This window comes from Bombina bombina, chromosome 2 (assembly GCF_027579735.1).
Source record: "Bombina bombina isolate aBomBom1 chromosome 2, aBomBom1.pri, whole genome shotgun sequence".
Classification (NCBI taxonomy): domain Eukaryota; kingdom Metazoa; phylum Chordata; class Amphibia; order Anura; family Bombinatoridae; genus Bombina; species Bombina bombina.
Genome location: NC_069500.1, coordinates 121750987 through 121774582, shown reverse-complemented (window position 1 = coordinate 121774582; position 23596 = coordinate 121750987). Strand labels below are relative to the sequence as shown.

Sequence of the window (23596 nt, the reverse complement as noted above, 5' to 3'; positions counted from 1 at the left end):
TTCAGACTCCCACTGATTTCTATGGCATCCGCGGCCTCCAGGGTGGCGGATTGAAATCCAGGTACGCTGTGTCGGAAAAGCTGCGAGCGTACCTGTTAAAAGTTTGATAACTGGGAAAAGGCGTCAAATAGAGCCGAATGTGTATTCGGAACATCTGTAATGACGTAAGCATCGATCTGTATCGGATTGAGACCGGCAGATTGTATGTTACGTCACAAATTTCAACATTTGCCGGTCAGTAGGCTTTTATAACTAGGTCGGATCACGCTTGCAACAATTACGCTGCGGAATTCTGACGTATTTGCGGTTGACAGCTTGATAAATAGAACCCCAGGTCTCTACTTAATTTACCATTTGTAATATGAGAGATAAAAGAACACCCTAAAATGTCAGCCACGTTAAGCTTCTCTAGTAAACCTTTTTTTATCATCCACTTCTAATACCAGATTTTGCGCTATTCTTAGGACAAGGACACACTTACGCAGGGCCGTTTCTAGGGGCGAGCAGACCGGGTAGTGGCGGAGCACTTTAAAAAGTTGTTGTTTTTTTGATTGTGTTAATGTGGCAGTACTTGCTTTATAAACTACTGCTATAGCAAAGTTAAAAATACACAGATCACAAGCATATACATTAATATAAATGTATAAATATACATTGATATAAATGCGGACTCGGGTTCTTAACCCATTATCAAAAATTTTTGTAATGTACTTTCATTCTGTCAATTACATTGTATATTCCACATCCTTTATATGTGGAATATATGTTTTTTTGTTGTTGTTTTTTTTTAAACTTTTGTATTCCCCCTGTATATACAATTTCACATCTTTATGGATATTGATTCAATGTTGATATATAACTTTATGTCAGTATATGCTCTATGTAAAGCTATATATTTCCCCTGTCTGTTCTCCTACACTGGACACTGTCTGCCTGTTACCTAAGCCCCCCTCATGATTTTTACGACACCTCCTCCTTTCCCTGCACTTTTTGTCTTCTTAGCTATTCTGTGTTTTAAGATATAATCTGTAAATTCCATTGAATTGGTCAGTATTGCTTCAGACTTGATAAAGGAAGGAACTCTTCTGAAAGCTTGTCATCTTATAAATGTATAGTTAGTCCAATAAAAGAAGTATCATTGCTCAATGCAATACTCTTGGTATTCTAATATATATATATATATATATATATATATATATATATATATATATATATATTTGAAAGAAATCTGTTATGTTAATTGGCTGCATTGGATGTCAATCATACTATAGGAGCAACAAGATCACAAAGGGGGCGTGTTAAGACCGGATAACTACTTAGAGCTAAAACTGAAAGTAAAAGGGAGAGGAATCACCCTGAGGAAAGCAGTCTTCTATATCACTGATCTGTGTCACTAAAGAGGTGATGTTTTATGCATATGACAAATTATTCATGGTCTTTACATAATGATATGTACATATTTTTTTTGGTTTTACTGAGTTAATTAAAAAGGTGCTTTATAAAAATTGGGTTTCCACACACTAAGGAACGGGTTTTCTGATAAGGACTGTTGAATAAAAAAAAAATATTTTTGACATTATGCCTTTTTTTTAAATTTATTTACTTATTGTTTACAAATGCTTAATAGTGATGGGTGTGTGTATGTGTCATTTACTCTATAATGACAATGGTAAGTTTTCACAAACTCATGAGCGCTTGTATAAATAAAAAGAGAGAAGCGCTCAACCTGGGAACAAACAATAGCATAATAGCTTGTTCTATGGCTAGTTACCACCCTAGAAGCAGCCTCTTTTTGCTCAATATGTGCCTTTCATAGAGAAGAACTTTCCTGTAGCATATCAGTCTGATCCTGACTTCACAGTACAGTCCAGCCCCAAAATACCAGGCAATCCCTCTCTGAACGAGAGAAATGGCAAAACCCCAGATGTACGTTTCGGCCTATTGTGGGCCTCGTCAGTGAGCTGCAGCCATATCCCTCTAGGCACACTGAGCAACGGGTCCACGTCTGGATTCCCGCATCACACTTAGGGAGACTTCCCTAAGTGTCATAATTTGCATAAATAAAAAGAGAGAAGCGCTCAACCTGGGAACGAACAATAACATAATAGCTTATTCTATGGCTAGTTACCACCCTAAAAGCAGCCTCTTTTTGCTCAATATGTGGCTTTCACAGAGAAGAACTTTCCTATAGCATATCAGTCAGATCCTGACTTCACAGTACAGTCCAGCCCCGAAATACCAGGCAATCCCTCTCTGAATGAGAGAAACGGAAAAAAAAAACGTTGCTCAGTGTGCCTAGAGGGATATGGCTGCACCCCACTGACGAGGCCCACAATAGGCCGAAACGTACATCTGGGATTTTGCTGTTTCTCTCGTTCAGAGAGGGATTGCCTCGTATTTCGGAGCTGGACTAAACTGTGAAGTCAGGATCAGACTGATATACTACAGGAAAGTTCTTCTCTGTGAAAGGCACATATTGAGCAAAAAGAAGATGCTTCTAGGGTGGTAACTGGCCATAGAACAAGCTATCATGCTATTGTTCATTCCCAGGTTGAGCGCTTCTCTCTTTTTTATTTATGCAAATTATGACACTTAGGGAAGTCTCCCTAAGTGTGATGTGGGAATCCAGACGTGGACCCGTTGCCCAGTGTGCCTAGAGGGATATGGCTGCACCTCACTGACGAGGCCCACAATAGGCCGAAACGTACATCTGGGATTTTGCTGTTTCTCTCGTTCAGAGAGGGATTGCCTCGTATTTCGGAGCTGGACTAAACTGTGAAGTCAGGATCAGACTGATATACTACAGGAAAGTTCTTCTCTGTGAAAGGCACATATTGAGCAAAAAGAAGATGCTTCTAGGGTGGTAACTGGCCATAGAACAAGCTATCATGCTATTGTTCATTCCCAGGTTGAGCGCTTCTCTCTTTTTTATTTATGCAAATTATGACACTTAGGGAAGTCTCCCTAAGTGTGATGTGGGAATCCAGACGTGGACCCGTTGCCCAGTGTGCCTAGAGGGATATGGCTGCACCTCACTGACGAGGCCCACAATAGGCCGAAACGTACGTCTGGGGTTTTGCTGTTTCTCTCATTCAGAGAGGGATTGCCTGGTATTTCGGGGCTGGACTATACTGTGAAGTCAGGATCAAACTGATATACTACAGGAAAGTTCTTCTCTGTGAAAGGCACATATTGAGCAAAAAGAGGCTGCTTCTAGGGTGGTAACTAGCCATAGAACAAGCTATCATGCTATTGTTCGTTCCCAGGTTTAGCGGTTCTCTCTTTTTATTCATGAGTGCTTGTGTCTGCTATTACTGGCTGAGTGTGTGTGTGTGCTTATCTATCCCTGCTTTTGTGTGTGTCTGCTTTTACTGCCTGAGTGTGTGTGTGCCTATCTATCCCTGCCTGTGTGTGCATGTCTCTGTCTATTACTGCCTGTGTGTGCATGTTTCTGTCTATTGCTGCCTGTGTGTGCATGTTTCTGTCTATTACTGCCTGAGTGTGTGTGTGTATGCCTATCTATCCCTGCCTGTGTGTGTATGCCTATCTATCCCTGCCTGTATGTGCATGTCTCTGTCTATTACTGCCTATGTGTGCATGTATCTGTCTATTACTGCCTGTGTGTGCATGTCTCTGACTATTACTGCCTGTGTGTGCATGTATCTGTCTATTACTGCCTGTGTGTGCATGTCTCTGACTATTACTGCCTGTGTGTGCATGTATCTGTCTATTACTGCCATTGTATGTGCATGTCTCTGTCTGTTACTATCTGTGTGTGAATGTATTTGTTTATTACTACTTGTGTGTGCATGTCTCTGTCTGTTACTATCTGTGTGTGAATGTATTTGTCTATTACTGTATGTGTGTGCATGTCTCTGTCTATTACTGCCTGTGTGTGCATGTCTCTGTCTATTACTGCCTGTGTGTGCATATCTCTGTCTATTACTGCCTGTGTGTGAATATCTCTGTCTATTACTGCCTGTGAGTGCATGTCTCTGTCTATTACTGTCTGTGAGTGCATGTCTCTGTCTATTACTGAATGTGTGTGCATATATATGTCTATTACTGCCTGTGAGTGCATGTCTCTGTCTATTATTGTCTGTGAGTGCATGTCTCTGTCTATTATTGTCTGTGAGTGCATGTCGCTGTGTATTAATGTCTGTGTGTGCATATCTCTGTCTGTTACTGCCTGTGTGTGCATGTCTCTGTCTATTACTGCCTGTGTGTGCATATCTCTGTATATTACTGTCTGTGTGTGCATGTCTCTTTCTGTTACTGCCTGTGTGTGCATGTCTCTGTCTATTACTGCCTGTGAGTGCATGTCTCTGTCTATTACTGCCTGTGAGTGCATGTCTCTGTCTATTTCTGTCTGTGAGTGCATATCTCTGTATATTACTGTCTGTGTGTGCATGTCTCTGTCAATTACTGCCTGTGTGTATAGTATATTTGAAAAATAAACAGCTATTACAGTTCTTTATGAAATTATTTATGTGCAAAAATCTCATAGACTTTAATAATTAATTTTGTAAAAGAAAATTGTTATAGCTTTTCTAAATAATTGTAATAAAACCCTAAATATGTTACAAATACACCCAGTGACATTTTGCAATCCTTTAGAAAATCTTACCTGATGACTTTTTTGCAAAGTTTAACTTTAAAGTCTATTGGAAGTTTTGTAGATACATTTTGGATAAGAATTTAAAGGGATTGATATGCATTAAACAAATAAATATGCATAGCTATGAGAAAAGTATAAATATAATAGCAATTAGTAAAAGATATAAAGATATTTTTAGATAATATTAATATATTTGGAAAAAGCATTGTAGTAGAAAAAGGACATATTTAAAGGGATAGAAAAGTCAAAATTAAACTTTCATAATTCAGGATACATCAAAAAATGTTAAGACTATTCTATTTTTCTTGTTCTCTTGGTATCCATTGTTGAAAAGCAAAAGTGTACATATAATTAGCTGCAGCAATGCACTACTAGGAGCTAACTGGTGGTTGGCCACAACACACATTTGTCTCTTGTCATTTGCTCACCAGATGTGTTCAGCTAGGTCTCAGTAGAGCACTGCTGCTTTGGAGCTGACCTCTAAATGACAGAGTGACATGCAAGATCTAGGAGGGGGACTTTAGAATCTGTGAGGGGGGCGCATTTTGGAATTTTTCCCTGGGAGCCAGATTCTCTAGAAATGTCCCTGCACTTACGATAATGCAATATGCACTATATGCACTATCAGTTGCAGTCCACCTGTTATCTAGACCGATATATATGACATTGTTACAAACAGCTGCCATATAATACTCAAAACACGTGCACACTCCTGAGCATACCTTAATATGCTGTCATTTAAAGAAGCTACATTTCAAAAAAAGGATACCAAGTGAAAGATTCAAATCTGACAACAGACTTAAAAGTGGATTTAAAAAAATTAAAAAACAAGAACAGTTATGTTTCATAACTACATTTCCCATGATGTTTGACTGGACTGCAGAGCACCTAAGCATCATGGGAAATGTAGTTCTGAAGCATCTTGAGTGCCAAGGTTTGCAATCAATGCTCTATCAGAATCATGAAAGTTTTATTTTGGATTCTACATCACTGTGAGAGAGGGACGTTTTTTTAGATAATTTATTATTAGAGCACCTCCAAAAAAAAAAGCAATGGAAATATTAAAGAGTTTAGAGAGAAACTGAAGATTTGCTTAATGCATAGAAACATAGTTCTAAGAAATAATTAAAGGCACATGGAACCCAAAATTTGTCTTTCATTATTTAGGTAGAACATACAATTTTAAACAACTTTCCAGTTTACTTCTATTATCAAATTTGTTTCATTCTCTTGGTATCATTTGTTGAAGGAGCAGCAATACACAACTGGTTTCTAACTGAACACTTGGGTGAGCCAATGACAATCGTTTTTTATATGAAGCCACCAATCAGCAGAGAGAACCTAGTTTCTTTGCTGCTCCTGAGCTTACCTAGATAAACCTTTCAGTAAAGATCAACAAGAGAAGGAGGCAAATTAAATAATAGAAGTAAATTGGAAAGTTGTTTTAAATTATACGCTCTCGGGCCTATCTATCAAGCTTCGAATGGAGCTTGATGGCCATGTTTCTGGCGAGTCTTCAGACTGGCCAGAAACAGCAGTTATGAAGCAGTTGAACCTGCTGTCAAGGCCTTTGAATAATTAAAGAATGTGCTGCTCCTGTTCTTGCTCACCCAGATGCTTCTTTGCAGTTTACCATGAAAGTGGATGCTTCATATGTTGGTGCTGGTGCAGTAATTTCTCAACGTAATCCACAGACTGGAAAAAAATCATCTTGTAGCATTCTTTTCCAAGTGATTTTTTCCAGTCTGTTTACCAAAATCACACTATAATGTGGGAGAGAAAGAGCTGCTGGCTATCAAATGGCTCTCTCTGAATAGAAGCATTTACTGGAGGGTACCAAATTACCTGTTTTTATCCTTGCTGACCATAAGAACTTGACATACCTTGAAACTACTAAATTATTAAATGCATAGCAGGCCCACTTGGCAATGTTTTTCTCCCACTTCAACTACCTTGTGTCCTCTAATCCAGGGTCTAAGAACCCTAAAGATGATGTTTTATCTAAGCAATGTGCTGCAGATACTTCACTATCAGAAGCCCCTTGACCTATTATTCCAGCAGAAAGGATTCTTGGACAACTTTCCACTTCTCTTCTTAAAGAGACAGTCTATTCTGGAATTTTTAATGTTTAAAAAGATACATAATCCCTTATTTACCCATTCCACAGTTTTGCATAACCAACACTGTTATATTAATACACTTTTTACCTCTGTGATTAACTGGTTTCTAAGCCTCTGCAGACTGTCCCCTTATCTCAGTTCTTATGACAGTCAACCTGTGCAGATCTTACTTTAGCAGAGTTGGCTAAGAATTCCCTGTGAGACAGCTCCCTAAAAACAAATCCATTTCTGGCTGCTCTAGGGTATCACCCAGAATCTTTCTTCTGCACTCACCACAGATTGGTGAACATACAGCTTACCATCATGTCCAAAACCTATTAGCTCATTGGCGCAAGATCCACATCATACTTTGACATTCTATTTGCTGTTGCAAGAAGTACGCAGACAGATCATGAAAAGTTCCTCCTAAACTAAAAGTCGGTGAGAAGGTGTGGCTCTCAACTCGCAACATCCGGTTGAAACAGACCTCCTACAAACTTGGTCCTAGATACATCAGTCCCTACCGAGTTGTGTGATGAGTTAGCACTTCCATCATCTCTTTGTATTTTTCCAGTATTCCACGTGTGTCTGCTAAAACCAACTGATTTTCCCAAAATGTTCCTCTACCTCCTCCAGTTACATTTCATGGCCAGCCAGAATATATAATTTCAAAGATGCTGGACTTACAGATATTACTGTCATCAACTCAAATACATAAGCCTTGTGGCCCTTTAGAGAGGTCCTTGATTTGCTTGTACTGTCACACCCTGGGATTGAACCTGGGATCTCAGCTTCTTGGGCTGTTGATTTTGCTGTATGCTAACCTTGCACTTGGACTGCAGTCTCTTTCTTTTCCTAGATGGCTTTTTGTTTTCCTGCACTTTGGCTCCACCAGCCTGCAGCTGCAGGTAATTGGCAATTGGTCTCTAGCTATATAAACCCAGCTCTTCCAACAGTCATTGCCGTTTATTGAGTTACTACTCAGGGTGTGCTATGCATTGCTATTTGGATTTCTCTCTCTTACAGACTTGGATTTGGATTCTGAACTCTGCTTTTTCTTTACCCCTTTGTACTTCATTGGAATTGCTGTTTACTTAGATCTCTGAACTGGACTTTGACTGTGCTTTGCGTTTTTGCTATAGGAAGAATCAATTGATTGTTCACAGATTCAAAACATTTTCAGCAACAAAATTAACACTGCTTTAGAACTTCCAAACTCATTATATACTCCTGGAGTAAAGGTTTATTAACCTGTTTTTATTTATGGTATTAAGATTTGAAAATGCAATTCAGATTTAACAGATTTAACTGTGGTATATAATATGGGGCCTATCTATCAAGCTCCGAAAGGAGCTTGACGGCCCGTGTTTCTGGCGAGTCTTCAGACTTGCCAGAAACAGCAGTTATGAAGCAGCGGTCACAAAGATCGCTGCTCCATAACCTGTCCGCCTGCTCTGAGCAGACGGACAGACATCGCCAGAAATCAACCCGATCGAGTACGATCGGGTTGATTGACACCCCCTGCTGGTGGCCGATTGGCCGCGAGTCTGCAGGGGGCGGCATTGCACCAGCAGCTCTTGTGAGCTGCTGGTGCAATGCTGAATAATGAAGAGTGTATTGCTCAGCGAAGCTTGGTGGACCTGATCCGCACTGTCGGATCAGGTCCGCCAGACTTTGATAAAGAGGGGCCCTTGCTTTTTTTATTTTACAAAAGAGCAGTAATTAGATATGGATTGATTATAACACTGTGCATAAAGTGTGAATTTGGACAGCAAATTTTCTTTAGTTTTATTGTCATTTAAGTCTAGTTTTAGTCGACAAAATTAGCACTGCTGTACCCACCAAATATCCTTAATATATAATGACAATAACATTTTTAAAGAGTTTGGATTCTTGTTTACTATTTTTGTTCAAAGAAGGTTTAAGCCTATCCAGAGTGGGGTAGGACGCTAAGTTAAAACAATTTTTTCAATAGATGGGCAAAAGTTTCACCTGCAAATTTTCCCAGAACACTTTTTCCAATTTATTCGGGTCATAAATGTTACATAAAGTTAAGAGCATTCCCTCTACTTCAGTTTGTAAAATTAAATATCTTTCCTCTGGGTCTAATTCAATTCCCAGAATTTTATATTGTAGTTTTTTATTAAAAAGGAAGGCAACTCCTTTTTTCCTGTTTTTGCACGGGGTTCCCACCACTTCCCCTATTCGACCCATTCTGAGTTTAACCAATTCAGCTTCTTTTAGGTGAGTTTCCTGAAGGAAGACAATATTTGGGGTTTATATAGTTTTAATTGGGATAAAAAAAAAACAGTTTTTGGGGGGATGTTCCAGGAAGCCAAATTAATCTGATCCTTCATCTATTTTCATTATATTAATTTTGGGCAAAAATATACGTTTCTTTAAAATATGTCACAAGCTGGGTTGGTGCGAGAGAGCAAAAGTAATTTAAAATAAGAAGGTGAGACACTCCTAACCATAAATACTGTTAAGATTACAATTCAAATAGAACTAGCAAAAAAAAGCCCATGCATAAAAAGCTGATGATTCATTCTTTCTTTAAGAAGGAGCTCTGAGAAAATACTTCAGAGCCTTAAGATCTAAAAACTATCCTGATAATTCCAACAGAAGAAGATACTAGATCCGGAAATGACTGCTAAAAGGCCTGAGCCTTCACAACATTTTTGGGAACAGTAAACAGAATCAACCTTCCTCTGGAAGACCATATTCTGAAAATCTATACGATAACCCCTAAAAAACAATACTTAGAAAACAGGGATCATGAACAGACAGAAACCAAGGCTTATCATGCCCATACCAGAGCCTCTAGAACAGGGGTCTTTTTTATGCAGACTTGGAGTAGACATTTCAGACTGCTAGACCTGTTCCAGTTTGAACTAGGGTTACAGGCAGAACCAGAGGAAATTATTTACTGAGAGAAAAAACTCAGAATTCTGTACCCTGTTCTGACAAAAAAAAGAGCAAAAATGATTAGAAGTTTTGGATTTACCTTTGGACTACATGTCCTGAGGAAAAGAAAAACTCCCTTACCTCCAGTTACAGTAGAGATAATAAAAAAAAAAAAAACCAGAACCAAACAACATCTTTCAATGAAAAGAGAAAACTAAAAGCCTGGATTACAAACCATATCAATAAATCAAGACTTTAACCATAAAACCCTTCTAGAAAGTACTGCCAAAACATACTTTTATAATCCATGTTAATATTGTCACAGAATAACAATTGAAAGCATTAGCACATTTAGGGCTAAATTACAAGTGGAGTGCTACATATCGCTTTCATGAAAGCAATATTTGCGCTCCACTGTGCAATTCCAGCGCCCACTAATGTGCACTGGTATTACAAGTTGACAGCAATGCGAACGCAAGCTCACATTTGCATTGCTGGGAAGCATTGCACTCACAAGAGAGTGCTTCCATAGGCTCTAATGGGAGTCTCGTATGGCATCAGAACCTTGTGCAGCGAAGGGGTAAGTCACGCAGCTATGGTGGTTTTTTTAAAAAAATATTCTGTATATGTATATGACTATATACATATATATTTATGTGTTAATATGTGTATATACATATATTGACACATAAATATATATGTATATAGTCATATACATATATATTTTCTGGGAACACACAGTTCGCATAGACCTCAATGTAAAGGTGCCCCACTCCCACCAACTTTAGACTACAAAAACTGCCTAGTGCTGTTATTTTCTTATGTAGTATAAAACTATAATGCCCTCTATTTTTAGGTAATAGGGGGCATAGACACAATAATTTAGCGCTTAACTTGTTATCTAGCCCTTAAGGAATTCCAAAAGATTTGAAAAATCTTTACTAGCAGAATCATCAGAAAACTGTGGAAGTTGCAGCCACACCAACAATAGAAACTGCTCCCACCCAAAGGGCCTTTAAAGGAAGAGCTACCTTCTAAGGGGTAGTAGTACACTTAGCCAAGGGGGAAAAAGCCCTAACAATTTCAGGGACAGTTTCCCAAAGTTTAATATTAGAAGCTGAAGAAGGGATAAAAGGATTACCTGGCTTAGCCCATTCCCTGGAAACTATCTCAGAGACAGTATCATGAACAGAAAGAACCTCGGGAGGTTTAAAAAATTATCTACTCATTTATCCTCAGCTACTTTAGGATCATAACCTCTAAAGTAAACAAAATCTCCTTTTAAAAGTGAACGAATATGTTTGAATTTAAACAAAAAAGAGGATGTCTCTGATTCATGATCAGAGAAAGACCCCTGAACATTAGCGAAAACCCTCTACCTCTACGGACTCAGCAACAGGAAAATTACTCTCAGCAGGCTTAGAGCTAGTAGATGGTAAATAAAAAACTGACCATTTATGCTCACTTGAAGGCAGCATAACAGCCAACATTTCAGATACTATAGAGTGAATGAAGTCTTTAACTCTAGAAGCAAAATCTGACAAAATCCCCCATAAGGAACAAAACGCAAGGAGCAGAAAGAAGAAGCAAGGGTAGCATTAGATTAATTTGAATGCATTAAAACATTTATACATGTGCTGTTACATAAATGTGCTGGAGGTAATACCTCAGCTTGTATATAGTAAAAATATTTAACACAGGTAGGATATTGTTCAGAGGCTAAGCTTCTAAAGTAGGTTTAGGGACAGAATCAGAATGCCCCATAACAGCAGAAAACTACAAAAGTAGTAAAGTGCATAAAAAATCAGCTCTTAAGAAAACTTACAAGGCCAAGGCACATTAATCTGACATGCAGGATAACGCACTAGGAGACACCACATCCGACCTTCAGATAGTGCACCTAAGCATGAGGGGGTGTGCGTATTATCCAATGTCTGATAAAGAAAAAGCTTGCCAAAATTATTCTGCGCATGAAAGCTTGATGTGCACTATCCCAAGAAGCCTACACGCGATATCCCGACACGCACAGACTCAAAAGTTGACACACCAAACTCAAAAAGAAAAAATGCCATAAAAAAAACAAGATTAAATTAAAAGGGGAATAAAGTAAATAAATAATTAATATGATATGTCCCAATAAATGTATAATAACACAACCTAATGTGGCTGATAGAGCGCCAACATAACATAAAATAATACAGTACTTAGCTATAGGTACTTATCTAGTGGAGGAAACCAGTAGAAAGCCAAACTAGTACTAAAACATAACAGCAGAGGATATGGAATTGGAGTATATCGTCAACCCACACCTGTGGAAGGCTTGTGATTAAGTCACATAAGTTGAAAAATGTGTCACTACCCATACTCACAATGTATCCCTCTATCAAACACTGCACTCTGAGGGGAAAGAGGCATCAACTAAGTCTGAGAACCCCTCTCTCTAAAGACTAATATGCACATCTTCATTCTTCACCTTCTGGTGGCAAAGGTGAAATTGATTTACCAGTGAGGTAAGAAGGGTTTTATAGGGTTCTTGGGATTTGGAAATCTTTGCCTTCTCCTAGTGGCAGGGAAGAGTAATTACAGGAGTAGTGGATTGCGGACTCTGACCACCTGTATTAAAGAAATTAACTATTTATAATGAAAATGTTGATGAGCAAAGCAAAGTTTTGGTTTGTCTAATAGAGAGTGAAGGGTTGAGATGCAAAGGAATATGGTGAGGTGAAAAGCTTACAAAATTAGAAGATAGCAACATGATGTCATCCTATAGAACAGGAGAGTTTAGGTGGACTGATTATTAGAGTTTGTGAAGTGACATTTGTGTTTTTGCTTTATTTTTAAAGGCACAGTCTACTAAAGACCGCTGCTCCATAACCCTGTCTGCCTGCTCTAATGAGGCGGACAGGAATCGCCGGAAATCAACCCGATCGACTATGATCGGGTTGATTGACACCTCCCTGCTGGCGGCCCATTGGCCGCGAGTCTGCAGGGGGCATTGTTGCACCAGCAACTCTTGTGAGCTGCTGGTGCAATGCTGAATACGGAGAGCGTATTGCTCTTCGCATTCAGCGATGACTGTCGGACCTGATCTGCACTGTCGGATCATGTCCGACAGACATATGATAAATAGGCCCCAATGCCTTTACTACCCATTCCCCAGCTTTGCACAAACAACATTGTTATATTAATATACTTTATAACCTCAAAATCTCTGCCTGTTTCTGGCTGACTCTTATCTCGGTGCATTTTATTAGCGTTTCAAAGCCAGACAGTGCTAGTTCATGTGTGCCGTATAGATGACATTGTGCTCACACCTGTGGAGTTATACAGCAACCAGCATTAATTGGCTAAAATTCAAGTTTGTAAAAAGCACTGGGGCAGTCTAGAGAGGCTTAGATACAAGGTAATCACAGAGGTAAAAACTATATTATTATAACAATGTTGGTTATGCAAAACTGAGGAATGGGCAATATGGGGCGTATCTATCTTTTTAATGAATAAAACATTTCATGTTGAAGGACTGTTGGACCACAAATCTTGTGGTGAGAAGAACTATAGGAGGCCAGATGAGACATTTGATGGAAGACAAAATGTATTTGGGTTTTGTAGTACAGAGGAGATATTAGTATTGAAAAGTTGATTTATTAACGGCTAGATTTAGAGTTTGGCGGCCAAAGGGGTGCGTTAGCTACGCGTGCTTTTTTTTGGCCGCACCTTTTAAATACCGCTGGTATTTAGAGTTCACAGAATGGCTGCGTTTTCAGTGCGTTAGGCTCCAAAAAGGGAGCGTAGAGCATAATTTAACGCCACTGCAACTCTAGATACCAGCGGTGCAAAAAAGCAGCGTTCAGCTCTTAACGCAGCCCCATTGTTTTCAATGGGGAAACACTTCCTACGTCTGCACCTAACACTCTAACATGTACCCCGAGTCTAAACACCCCTAACCTTACACTTATTAACCCCTAATCTGCCGCCCCCGCTATCGCTGACACCTGCATATTATTATTAACCCCTAATCTGCCGCTCCCTACACCGCCGCAACATACATTATAGTTATGTACCGCTAATCTGCTGCCCCTAACACCGCCGACCCCTATATTATATTTATTAACCCCTAATCTGCCCCCCACAACGTCGCCGCCAGCTACCTACAATAATTAACCCCTAATCTGCCGATCGGAGCTCACCGCTACCATAATAAATGTATTAACCCCTAAAGCTAAGTCTAACCCTAACACTAACACCCCCCTAAGTTAAATATAATTTTTATCTAACGAAATAAATTAACTCTTATTAAATAAATTATTCCTATTTAAATCTAAATACTTACCTGTAAAATAAACCCTAATATAGCTACAATATAAATTATAATTATATTGTAGCTATTTTAGGATTAATATTTATTTTACAGGCAACTTTGTATTTATTTTAACCAGGTACAATAGCTATTAAATAGTTAAGAACTATTTAATAGCTACCTAGTTAAAATAATTACAAAATTACCTGTAAAATAAATCCTAACCTAAGTTACAAACAAACCTAACACTACACTATCAATAAATTAATTAAATAAACTACCTACAATTATCTACAATTAAACCTAACACTACACTATCAATAAATAAATTAAATACAATTCCTACAAATAAATACAATTAAATAAACTAACTAAAGTACAAAAAATAAAAAAGAACTAAGTTACAAAAAATAAAAAAATATTTACAAACATTAGAAAAATATTACAACAATTTTAAACTAATTACACCTACTCTAAGCCCCCTAATAAAATAACAAAGACCCCCAAAATAAAAAAATGCCCTACCCTATTCTAAATTACAAAAGTTCAAAGCTCTTTTACCTTACCAGCCCTTAAAAGGGCCCTTTGCGGGGCATGCCCCAAAGAATTCAGCTCTTTTGCCTGTAAAAAAAAACATACAATACCCCCCCCCCAACATTACAACCCACCACCCACATACCCCTAATCTAACCCAAACCCCCCTTAAATAAACCTAACACTAAGCCCCTGAAGATCTTCCTACCTTGTCTTCACCATGCCAGGTATCACTGATCGTTCCAGGCTCCGAAATCTTCATCCAAGCCCAAGCGGGGACTGGCGATCCATAATCCGGCGGCTGAAGAGGTCCAGAAGAGGCTCCAAAGTCTTCATCCTATCCGGGAAGAAGAGGCGATCCGGACCGGCAACCATCTTGATCCAAGCGGCATCTTCTATCTTCATCCGATGACGACCGGCTCCATCTTGAAGACCTCCACCGCGGACCCATCTTCTTCTTCCGACGACTTCCCGGCGAATGACGGTTCCTTTAAGGGACGTCATCCAAGATGGCGTCCCTCGAATTCCGATTGGCTGATAGGATTCTATCAGCCAATCAGATTGAGCTCGCATTCTATTGGCTGTTCAGATCAGCCAATAGAATGCGAGCTCAATCTGATTGGCTGATCGGATCAGCCAATCGGATTGAACTTGATTCTGATTGGCTGATTCCATCAGCCAATCAGAATTTTCCTACCTTAATTCCGATTGGCTGATAGAATCCGATCAGCCAATTGGAATTCGAGGGACGCCATCTTGGATGACATCCCTTAAAGGAACCGTCATTCGTCGGGAAGTCGTCGGAAGAAGAAGATGGGTCCGCGGTGGAGGTCTTCAAGATGGAGCCGGTCGTCATCGGATGAAGATAGAAGATGCCGCTTGGATCAAGATGGTTGCCGGTCCGGATCGCCTCTTCTTCCCGGATAGGATGAAGACTTTGGAGCCTCTTCTGGACCTCTTCAGCCGCCGGATTATGGATCGCCAGCTCCCGCTTGGGCTTGGATGAAGATTTCGGAGCCAGGACGGATCGGTGTGATACCCAGCGAGGTGAAGATAAGGTAGGAAGATCTTCAGGGGCTTAGTGTTAGGTTTATTTAAGGGGGGTTTGGGTTAGATTAGGGGTATGTGGGTGGTGGGTTTTAATGTTGGGGGGGTATTGTATGTGTTTTTTTTTACAGGCAAAAGAGCTGAATTCTTTGGGGCATGCCCCACAAAAGGTCCTTTTAAGGGCTGGTAAGGTAAAAGAGCTTTGAACTTTTTAAATTTAGAATAGGGTAGGGCATTTTTTTTATTTTGGGGGGCTTTGTTATTTTATTAGGGGGCTTAGAGTAGGTGTAATCAGTTTAAAATTGTTGTAATATTTTTCTTATGTTTGTAAATATTTTTTTATTTTTTGTACTTTAGTTAGTTTATTTAAATGTATTTATTTGTAGGTATTGTATTTAATTAATTTATTGATAGTGTAGTGTTAGGTTTAATTGTAGATAATTGTAGGTAGTTTATTTAATTTATTTATTGATAGTGTAGTGTTAGGTTTAATTGTAACTTAGGTTAGGATTTATTTTACAGGTAATTTTGTAATTATTTTAACTAGGTAACTATTAAATAGTTATTAACTATTTAATAGCTATTGTACCTGGTTAAAATAATTACAAAGTTACCTGTAAAATAAATATAAATCCTAAAATAGCTACAATATAATTATAATTTATATTGTAGCTATATTAGGGTTTATTTTACAGGTAAGTATTTAGCTTTAAATAGGAATAATTTATTTAATAATAGTTAATTTATTTCGTTAGATTTAAATTATATTTAATTTAGGGGGGTGTTAGGGTTAGGGTTAGACTTAGCTTTAGGGATTAAAAAATTTATTAGAATAGCGGTGAGCTCCGGTCGGCAGATAAGGGGTTAATGTTTGAAGTTAGGTGTCGGCGATGTTAGGGAGGGCAGATTAGGGGTTAATACTATTTATTATAGGGTTATTGAGGCGGGAGTGAGGCGGATTAGGGGTTAATAACTTTATTATAATAGCGGCGCGGTCCGGTCGGCAGATTAGGGGTTAATAAGTGTAGGCAGGTGGAGGCGACGTTGAGGGGGGCAGATTAGGGGTTAATAAATATAATATAGGGTCGGCGGTGTTAGGGGCAGCAGATTAGGGGTACATAAGTATAACGTACCTTGCGGCGGCGTGCGGACGGCAGATTAGGGGTTAAAAAAATTTAATAGAGTGGTGGCGATGTGGGGGGACCTCGGTTTAGGGGTACATAGGTAGTTTATGGGTGTTAGTGTACTTTAGAGCACAGTAGTTAAGAGCTTTATAAACCGGCGTTAGCCCAGAAAGCTCTTAACTACTGACTTTTTTCTGCGGCTGGAGTTTTGTCGTTAGATTTCTAACGCTCACTTCAGCCACGACTCTAAATACCGGCGTTAGAAAGATCCCATTGAAAAGATAGGATACACAATTGACGTAAGGGGATCTGCGGTATGGAAAAGTCGCGGCTGGAAAGTGAGCGTTAGACCCTTTAATGACTGGCTCCAAATACCAGAGGGCGGTAAAAACCAGCGTTAGGAGCCTCTAACGCTGGTTTTGACGGCTACCGCCCAACTCTAAATCTAGGCCATAGAGAGGTGAAGAGGTAGTGTAGCATAAACTTATATAGAAAGAAATCTGCTTCTGAGTGGGATTTAGACAATCACAACAGTAAAGGGGCAGTAGTGGAAAGAGATAGTTTTGCTTGGAATGCCATAACAGTACTGGGAATGGATCTATAGTATGTAGACATAGAAGTAGTATTGTGTAGTACTTTGATTAAGGAAGGAGATATCTGTCACATTATAGGGAGGATGGAATTAATACAGGTTACTCTGCTCTTAAGGACTTTAAGATGATGGGCTTAAAAGCTGTGCTAAAAAACTTGCAAGTTAAAGGTACAGTAAAGTCATAATTATACATTCATGATTCAGACAGAGCATATAATTTTAAACAACTTTTCAATGTACTTCTATTACTTAATTTGCTTTATTTTCTTGTTATCCTTTATTGAAGGGTTTATATTGTTAAGCTCAAGAGCAGCAAAGCACCTGGGTGCAAGCTGCTAATTGGTGGCTGCATATATATGCCTATTGTCATTGGCTCACCCATATGTTCAGTTAGCAACCAGAAGTGTATTGCTGCTCCTTCAACAAATGATACCATGAGAATGAAGCAAATATGATAATAGAATTAAACTGGAAAGCTGTTTAAAATTGTATGTTCTACCTAAATCCCAAAATAATTTTTGACTTTCATGACCCTTAAGATCTGAAAAAATGGATTGCTTCAGAAATTTGCAGAAGAAATAGAAAATAATTTTAAGGGAAATGTTGGAATGGGATATGGTATAGTAAAAAAAAAAAAAGGAGCCGAAAATATGAACTTGTAGGTAGATACAGTGTAAGTACAGTATTCTCACTACAGTTCCTCATGCCCCCAGGCAATATGGTGACCACCATAAAAAAGAGCTGTAGGAGAGACAATATTAGAGGATGAGAGTGAGGTTTTCTAAAAGATCAGAATAATTTGTAGATTGCTAACAGTAGAGATAGTTGCTTGCTTATTGATGGCTACATTTAGCCACCAATAAGCAAGTGAAACAAAGGTTATGAACCAAAATTGGGCCGTCTCCTAAGCTTACATTCCTGATTTTCAAATAAAGATACGAAGAGAACGAACAAAAATTGATAATTGGAGTAAATTAGAAAGTTGCTTAAAATTGCATTGGGTGAATCATAAAAGTTTAATTTTGACTTTAGTGTCCCTTTAACCTTGGAAGTACAATACATTAAAGGTACAACAAAACCCAAATTTTTTCTTTCATGATTTAGAAAGAGCGTGCAATTTTAAAAAAACTTTCTAATTAACTTCTATTTACCTAATTTGCTTCATTCTCTTAATTTCCTTTGCTGACAAGCATATCTAGATAGGCTCAGAAGCTGCTGATTGATGGCTGCACATAAATGCCTTGTGTAGTTGGCTCACCCATGTGCATTGCTATTTCTTCAACAAAGAATATCTAAAGAATGAAGCAAATTAGCTAATATAAGTTAATTGGAATGTTGTCTAAAATTGTATTCTCTATCATCTAGATTGCGAGTTTTGCGTTGCAGCTTTTAATGCTGAAAAAATGGCAATTTCAGCATAAAAGCAGTAACGCCGCTATTAGGAGTCGTGTCGGTAAAGCTATATCGCAAGCATTTTAGCCTGTAACGCAACGTCAATCCCGCACTTTAAAAAATTATGTTTTTGCGTGGGATTTCCATAGTGCCGGTATTAAAAGTTGTGCGGTGAGGCTAAAATGCTTGCATTACAGCCTATACCGACACAATGCATACCGCCATCTGAAAGCAGTAGTTATGAGTTTTGTGTAACAAAACTAAAGTGTTACAAAGCACACTAAAACCCATAAACTACCTATTAACCCTTAAACGGCCACCCTCCTGCTTTGCAAACACTATATTAAACCTATTTACCCCTAAACCGCGGGCCCCCCACATCGCAAAACACTAAATTAAACTATTAACTCCTAAACCTAACACCCCCTAACTTTAAATTAAAAATAAAATATAACTCTATTTAAATAAATAAAAACTTACCTGTGAAATACATATAAACCTAACATTAAACTATAATTTAACCTAACATAACTAATCTAATAAAATAAAAAACACTACCAATTAAAATATCTAAATTAAAATTTTTAAAAAAACCTAACACTAAGAAAAAAAATTAAAATCTAAATTAAAAATAAAAAAAAAATCCTACGAAAAATGTAAAAAATCTTAAAGTTTACCAAAAATAGGTAACACTAAAATCACAAAAAATAAAAAACAATAAGATTACAAAAAATAATAAACGAAATGATCAAAAATAAAAACAATTACAATTACACCTAATCTAATCTAAAAAAGCCCCCCCAAACTAAAAATACCCCCTAGCCTATAATAAACTACCAATAGCCCTTAAAAGGGCTTTTTTGTAGGACATTGCTCTAAAAAAATAAGCTCTTTTACCTGTAAAAAAATACAAAAACAGTAAAACCCACCACCCAATCAACCCCCCAAAATAAAAAACCTAACTCTAAAAAAAACCTAAGCCACCCATTACCCCTAAAGGGGCATTTGTATGGGCATTGCCCTTAAAAGGGCATTTAGCTCTTTTGCATTGCCCTTAAAAGGGCATTTAGCTCTTTTTCAAAGCCCAAAGCCCTAATCTAAAAAAAAAAAAACACAAAAAAAACCTAACACTAACCCCAGAATATCTACTCATGGCTTCTGAAGTCCGGACATCCATCTCCATCCAGGTGGCGAGCTCTTCATCCAGGTGGCGAAGTCTTTATCCATCCCAGGGGCATCTTCTTTCTTCATCCCGGCAGTGGGGGATGAAGCCAATACGATGAGAGCTTCTGAAATTTCAGTAGTTAAATCAGCCAATAGGAATGCAAGGTACGCCAATTTGAAACGGCTACCTTGCATTCAACTTCAATGTACGGCGGCGACTGTATGAAGAGGATACTCTGCACAGGATGTCTTTGGCTTCCATGATGGCTCTGCTACGTGCCGCTGGGATGAAGATAGAAGATGCCCCTCGGATGGATGAAGACCTTGCCGCCTGGATGGAGATGGATGTCCGGACTTCAGAAACCATGAGTAGATATTCTGAGGTTAGTGTTAGATGTTTTGTTTTTTTAAATTTGTGTGGTTTTTTTTTTAGATTAGGGCTTTGGGCTTTGAAAAAGAGTCTTTTAAGGGCAATGCCCATACAAATGTCCCTTTAGGGGCAATGGGTATCTTAGGTTTTTTTACAGTTAGGTTTTTTATTTTGAGGGGTTGGTTGGGTGGTGGGCTTTACTGTTGGGGGGACTTTGTATTTTTTTACAGCTGATTTCTTTAGGGCAATGCCCTATAAAAGGCCCTTTTAAGGGCTATTGGTAGTTTATTGTAGGCTAAGGGGTGTTTTTATTTCGAGGGGGCTTTTTATTTTTAAAGGGCTAATAGTTTAGGTGTAATTGTTTTTATTTTTGATCATTTCATTTATTATTTTTGTAATCTTAGTATTTTTTATTTTTCGTGATTTTATTGTTAATTATTTTTGGTAAACTTTTAGATTTTACATTTTTTTCGTAGGATTTGTTTTTTTTAGTTGTAATTTAGATATTTTTAATGGTAGTATTTTTTATTTTATTAGATTAGTTATGCTAGGTTAATTTATAGTTCAATGTTAGGTTTATATGTATTTCACAGGTAAGTTTTTATTTATTTAAATAGAGTTTTATTGTAATTTTAATTTAAAGTTAGGGGGTGTTAGGTTTAGGAGTTAATAGTTTAATTTAGTGTTTTGCGATGTGGGGGGCTGGCAGTTTAGAGGTTAATAGGTTTATGTAGTGGCAGAGATGTGGGAGGCCAAAGGTTTAGGGGTTAATAACTTTATTATAGTAGCGGTGATGTTGGGGAGCAGTGGATTAGGGGTTAATAGCTTTTATTAGTGTCAGCGATGTTAGTGGCAGCAGATTAGAGGTTAATAACTTTATTTAGGTGTTGGCGGTGTCAGGGCGGCAAAATAGTGGTGTTTAGACTTGAGGTTTATGTTAGGGTGTTAGGTTTAAACGTAACTTTTTTTTCTCCATAGACCTCAATGGGTTTGTGTTACGGAAATTTTTCATTCCACGATCGCAGGTGTTATTTTTTTTTTTGTAAAACTCTCTCCCCATTGATGTCTATGGGGGAAAGCGTGCATGAGCACGTCAAAGCAGCCCTTGGATGTTGTGCAGTATGGAGCTTAATGCAACCATATCACACGCACAAGGAGGCTTTTCAGTAACTCGTAATGGCAACGCTATGGTGGGTTAAATAACAAAACTTTTATTGTGTTCATTTCGCACACTGTTTAGCGCAAAACTCGTAATCTAGGTGTATCTGAATAATTTCTGAGGATTTTTTCTCACAGTAAAATCATACTGAGATTATCCGTAGTGGTCCACTGATATTTGTCATTGCATACATAGGTTGCTACCTTTGTACCACATTAATGGTTTTGTATAACTTTATTGCTGTAATTATCTGTAAGAAGATTTATATAGAAAATTAGTCCGGGTAAATCAGAAGAAAAAAGGAAATTGGTTGGGAAAGATTTTAACCACATGGAGAAACTCACTTCAAACAGTCAAGTGATTTATTAAGGTTTAGATGTAAATTAATAGGAACATGGGTTTGTCAAATAGGTAGAGAGAAAATGACAGTTCAGATTTATGGATGATTTTAATATCTAACTAGAAATGTATCCAATAACGTAGGGACAACACTTTCAGTTTAATTAGCTACACAGTATCATGCTATATTTACCAGGATGTAGTTTGTTCACCAAAGATGATACAAAGTGAGGTATTCCTGACAGAATTTCATTTAAGCTCTCTAGGATCCCATTGGTATTTTGTAAGAGGAGCGAGATTTCCCTTTTGTTGTCAGTATCATGATGTTGTGTTCCATGATCTCCATGATCTGTGCAAAACATAGATAAGGAAATATTCATTTTCACAATTTTCGTTACTGAGCATAAGTTGTTTATAGAACAAAAGATTCATAATTTAATCCACTGCAATTATTTTACTAGTACAAAACTGGGGATTAGTGCAATTTACAAATTAATTTCCCTATGGACTAATTTAAATGGTACCAATATGTTTATAGAAACACAATAATGTTATATAGTATGTATTAAAATCACTTTTGCAGAATTTCCACTCATTTTAGGGTTGATTTTTTGCATGTTTGTTTCATTCAACATCACCCAGGGCTAATGGTCATTCATAATAATTTGTAATAATTAAGTTCATATTTCCCAACACAAACCGCATTCTTCAAACATTTAAAAGACTATAAAGTAAAAATGAAGCTTTCATTGCTTAGATAGAGTATGTTATTAAAAAAACTACACTTTACTTTTATTATCAAATTTGCATTGTTCTCATGGTAACCTGTATAACAGTAAACTTTCATAGTTTCAAGAGTTTGCTCATGTCTTAAGCACTCTATGGTAGTAATGTTTACAACAATGTTTGTAGCAATGTGATACATTGTTGTAAACACTGGTGCCATAGAGTGCTTAAGACGTGCACACTTCTGAACATTCCTAGGTCTATCATTTGACAAAGGATACCATAAGAATGTAGCAATTATAATAATATAAGTAAACATCTCTGTAGCAAAGTTAGCCTTGATAAGTCAGCAGGGTACATTTCAAGTTCTAAGAATAGAAAATACTCATTTTTTCCCATCATAACTATCTTGAAAGCTACTGACTGAAATTAAATAATTACACCCTATGGCACACTGGTCTATCACTCTGATCTAGCCCATGTTTTAGAGAATGTAAATTCTTAATTTTGTCCAGTGATCTATTGCAAACTTACCTGCTGATAAACAGCCCACAGCAAGACACAAAAGGAAAAGCTTCATGGTCTCAAAGTACAAAAGATCTTTGAAAGAAGAAATACAGCATGAACTAGATATAAAAAATAGTGAATCAACAGGGTGACATTAATTAACAGAATATAGCAATATTACACAATAACTATGCATAGACTTAATTTTTATTGCACATCAATCTAGACTGAGGAGAGTAGGTAATGGAAGAAATTATAACTCTCACCTATCTGTATCATCTTGTAATAATACCAGCTCCTCTCACCTATCTGTATCATCCTGTGATAATACCAGCTCCTCTCACCTATCTGTATCATCCTGTAATAATACCAGCTCCTCTCACCTATCTGTATCATCCTGTGATAATACCAGTTCCTCTCACCTATCTGTATCATCCTGTAACAATACCAGCTCCTCTAAACTATCTGTATCATCCTGTGATAATACCAGCTCCTCTAAACTATCTGTATCATCCTGTGATAATACCAGATCTTCTCACCTATCTGTATCATCCTGTAATAATACCAGCTCCTCTAACCTATCTGTATCATCATGTGATAATACCAGCTCCTCACACCTATCTGTATCATCCTGTGATAATACCAGCTCCTCTCACCTATCTGTATCATCCTGTGATAATACCAGCTCCCCTCGCCTATCTGTATCATACTGTGATAATAC

General features: G+C 37.8%; 1 protein-coding gene and 1 long non-coding RNA gene across 5 annotated transcripts in view; one reads left to right on the top strand and one right to left on the bottom strand.

Annotated features, from left to right (window-relative positions):
- The window catches only part of LOC128648524 (uncharacterized), a 136550-nt gene that overhangs the window by 1028 nt on the left and 111926 nt on the right, over positions 1-23596 (bottom strand). For all 4 annotated transcript variants that reach the window (XM_053701246.1, XM_053701245.1, XM_053701247.1 and 1 more), the window contains 2 exons: positions 22903-22968; positions 21836-21991 (listed from right to left, as the gene is read on the bottom strand). In XM_053701246.1, the coding sequence (XP_053557221.1) occupies positions 21836-21991; positions 22903-22948 (202 nt within the window). In that variant the 5' untranslated portion in view covers positions 22949-22968. The remainder of the gene's footprint in view (positions 1-21835; positions 21992-22902; positions 22969-23596) is intronic.
- Positions 1-23596, top strand: part of LOC128648525 (uncharacterized) — a 92586-nt gene that overhangs the window by 43756 nt on the left and 25234 nt on the right. The gene's annotated exons all lie outside the window — the stretch shown is intronic.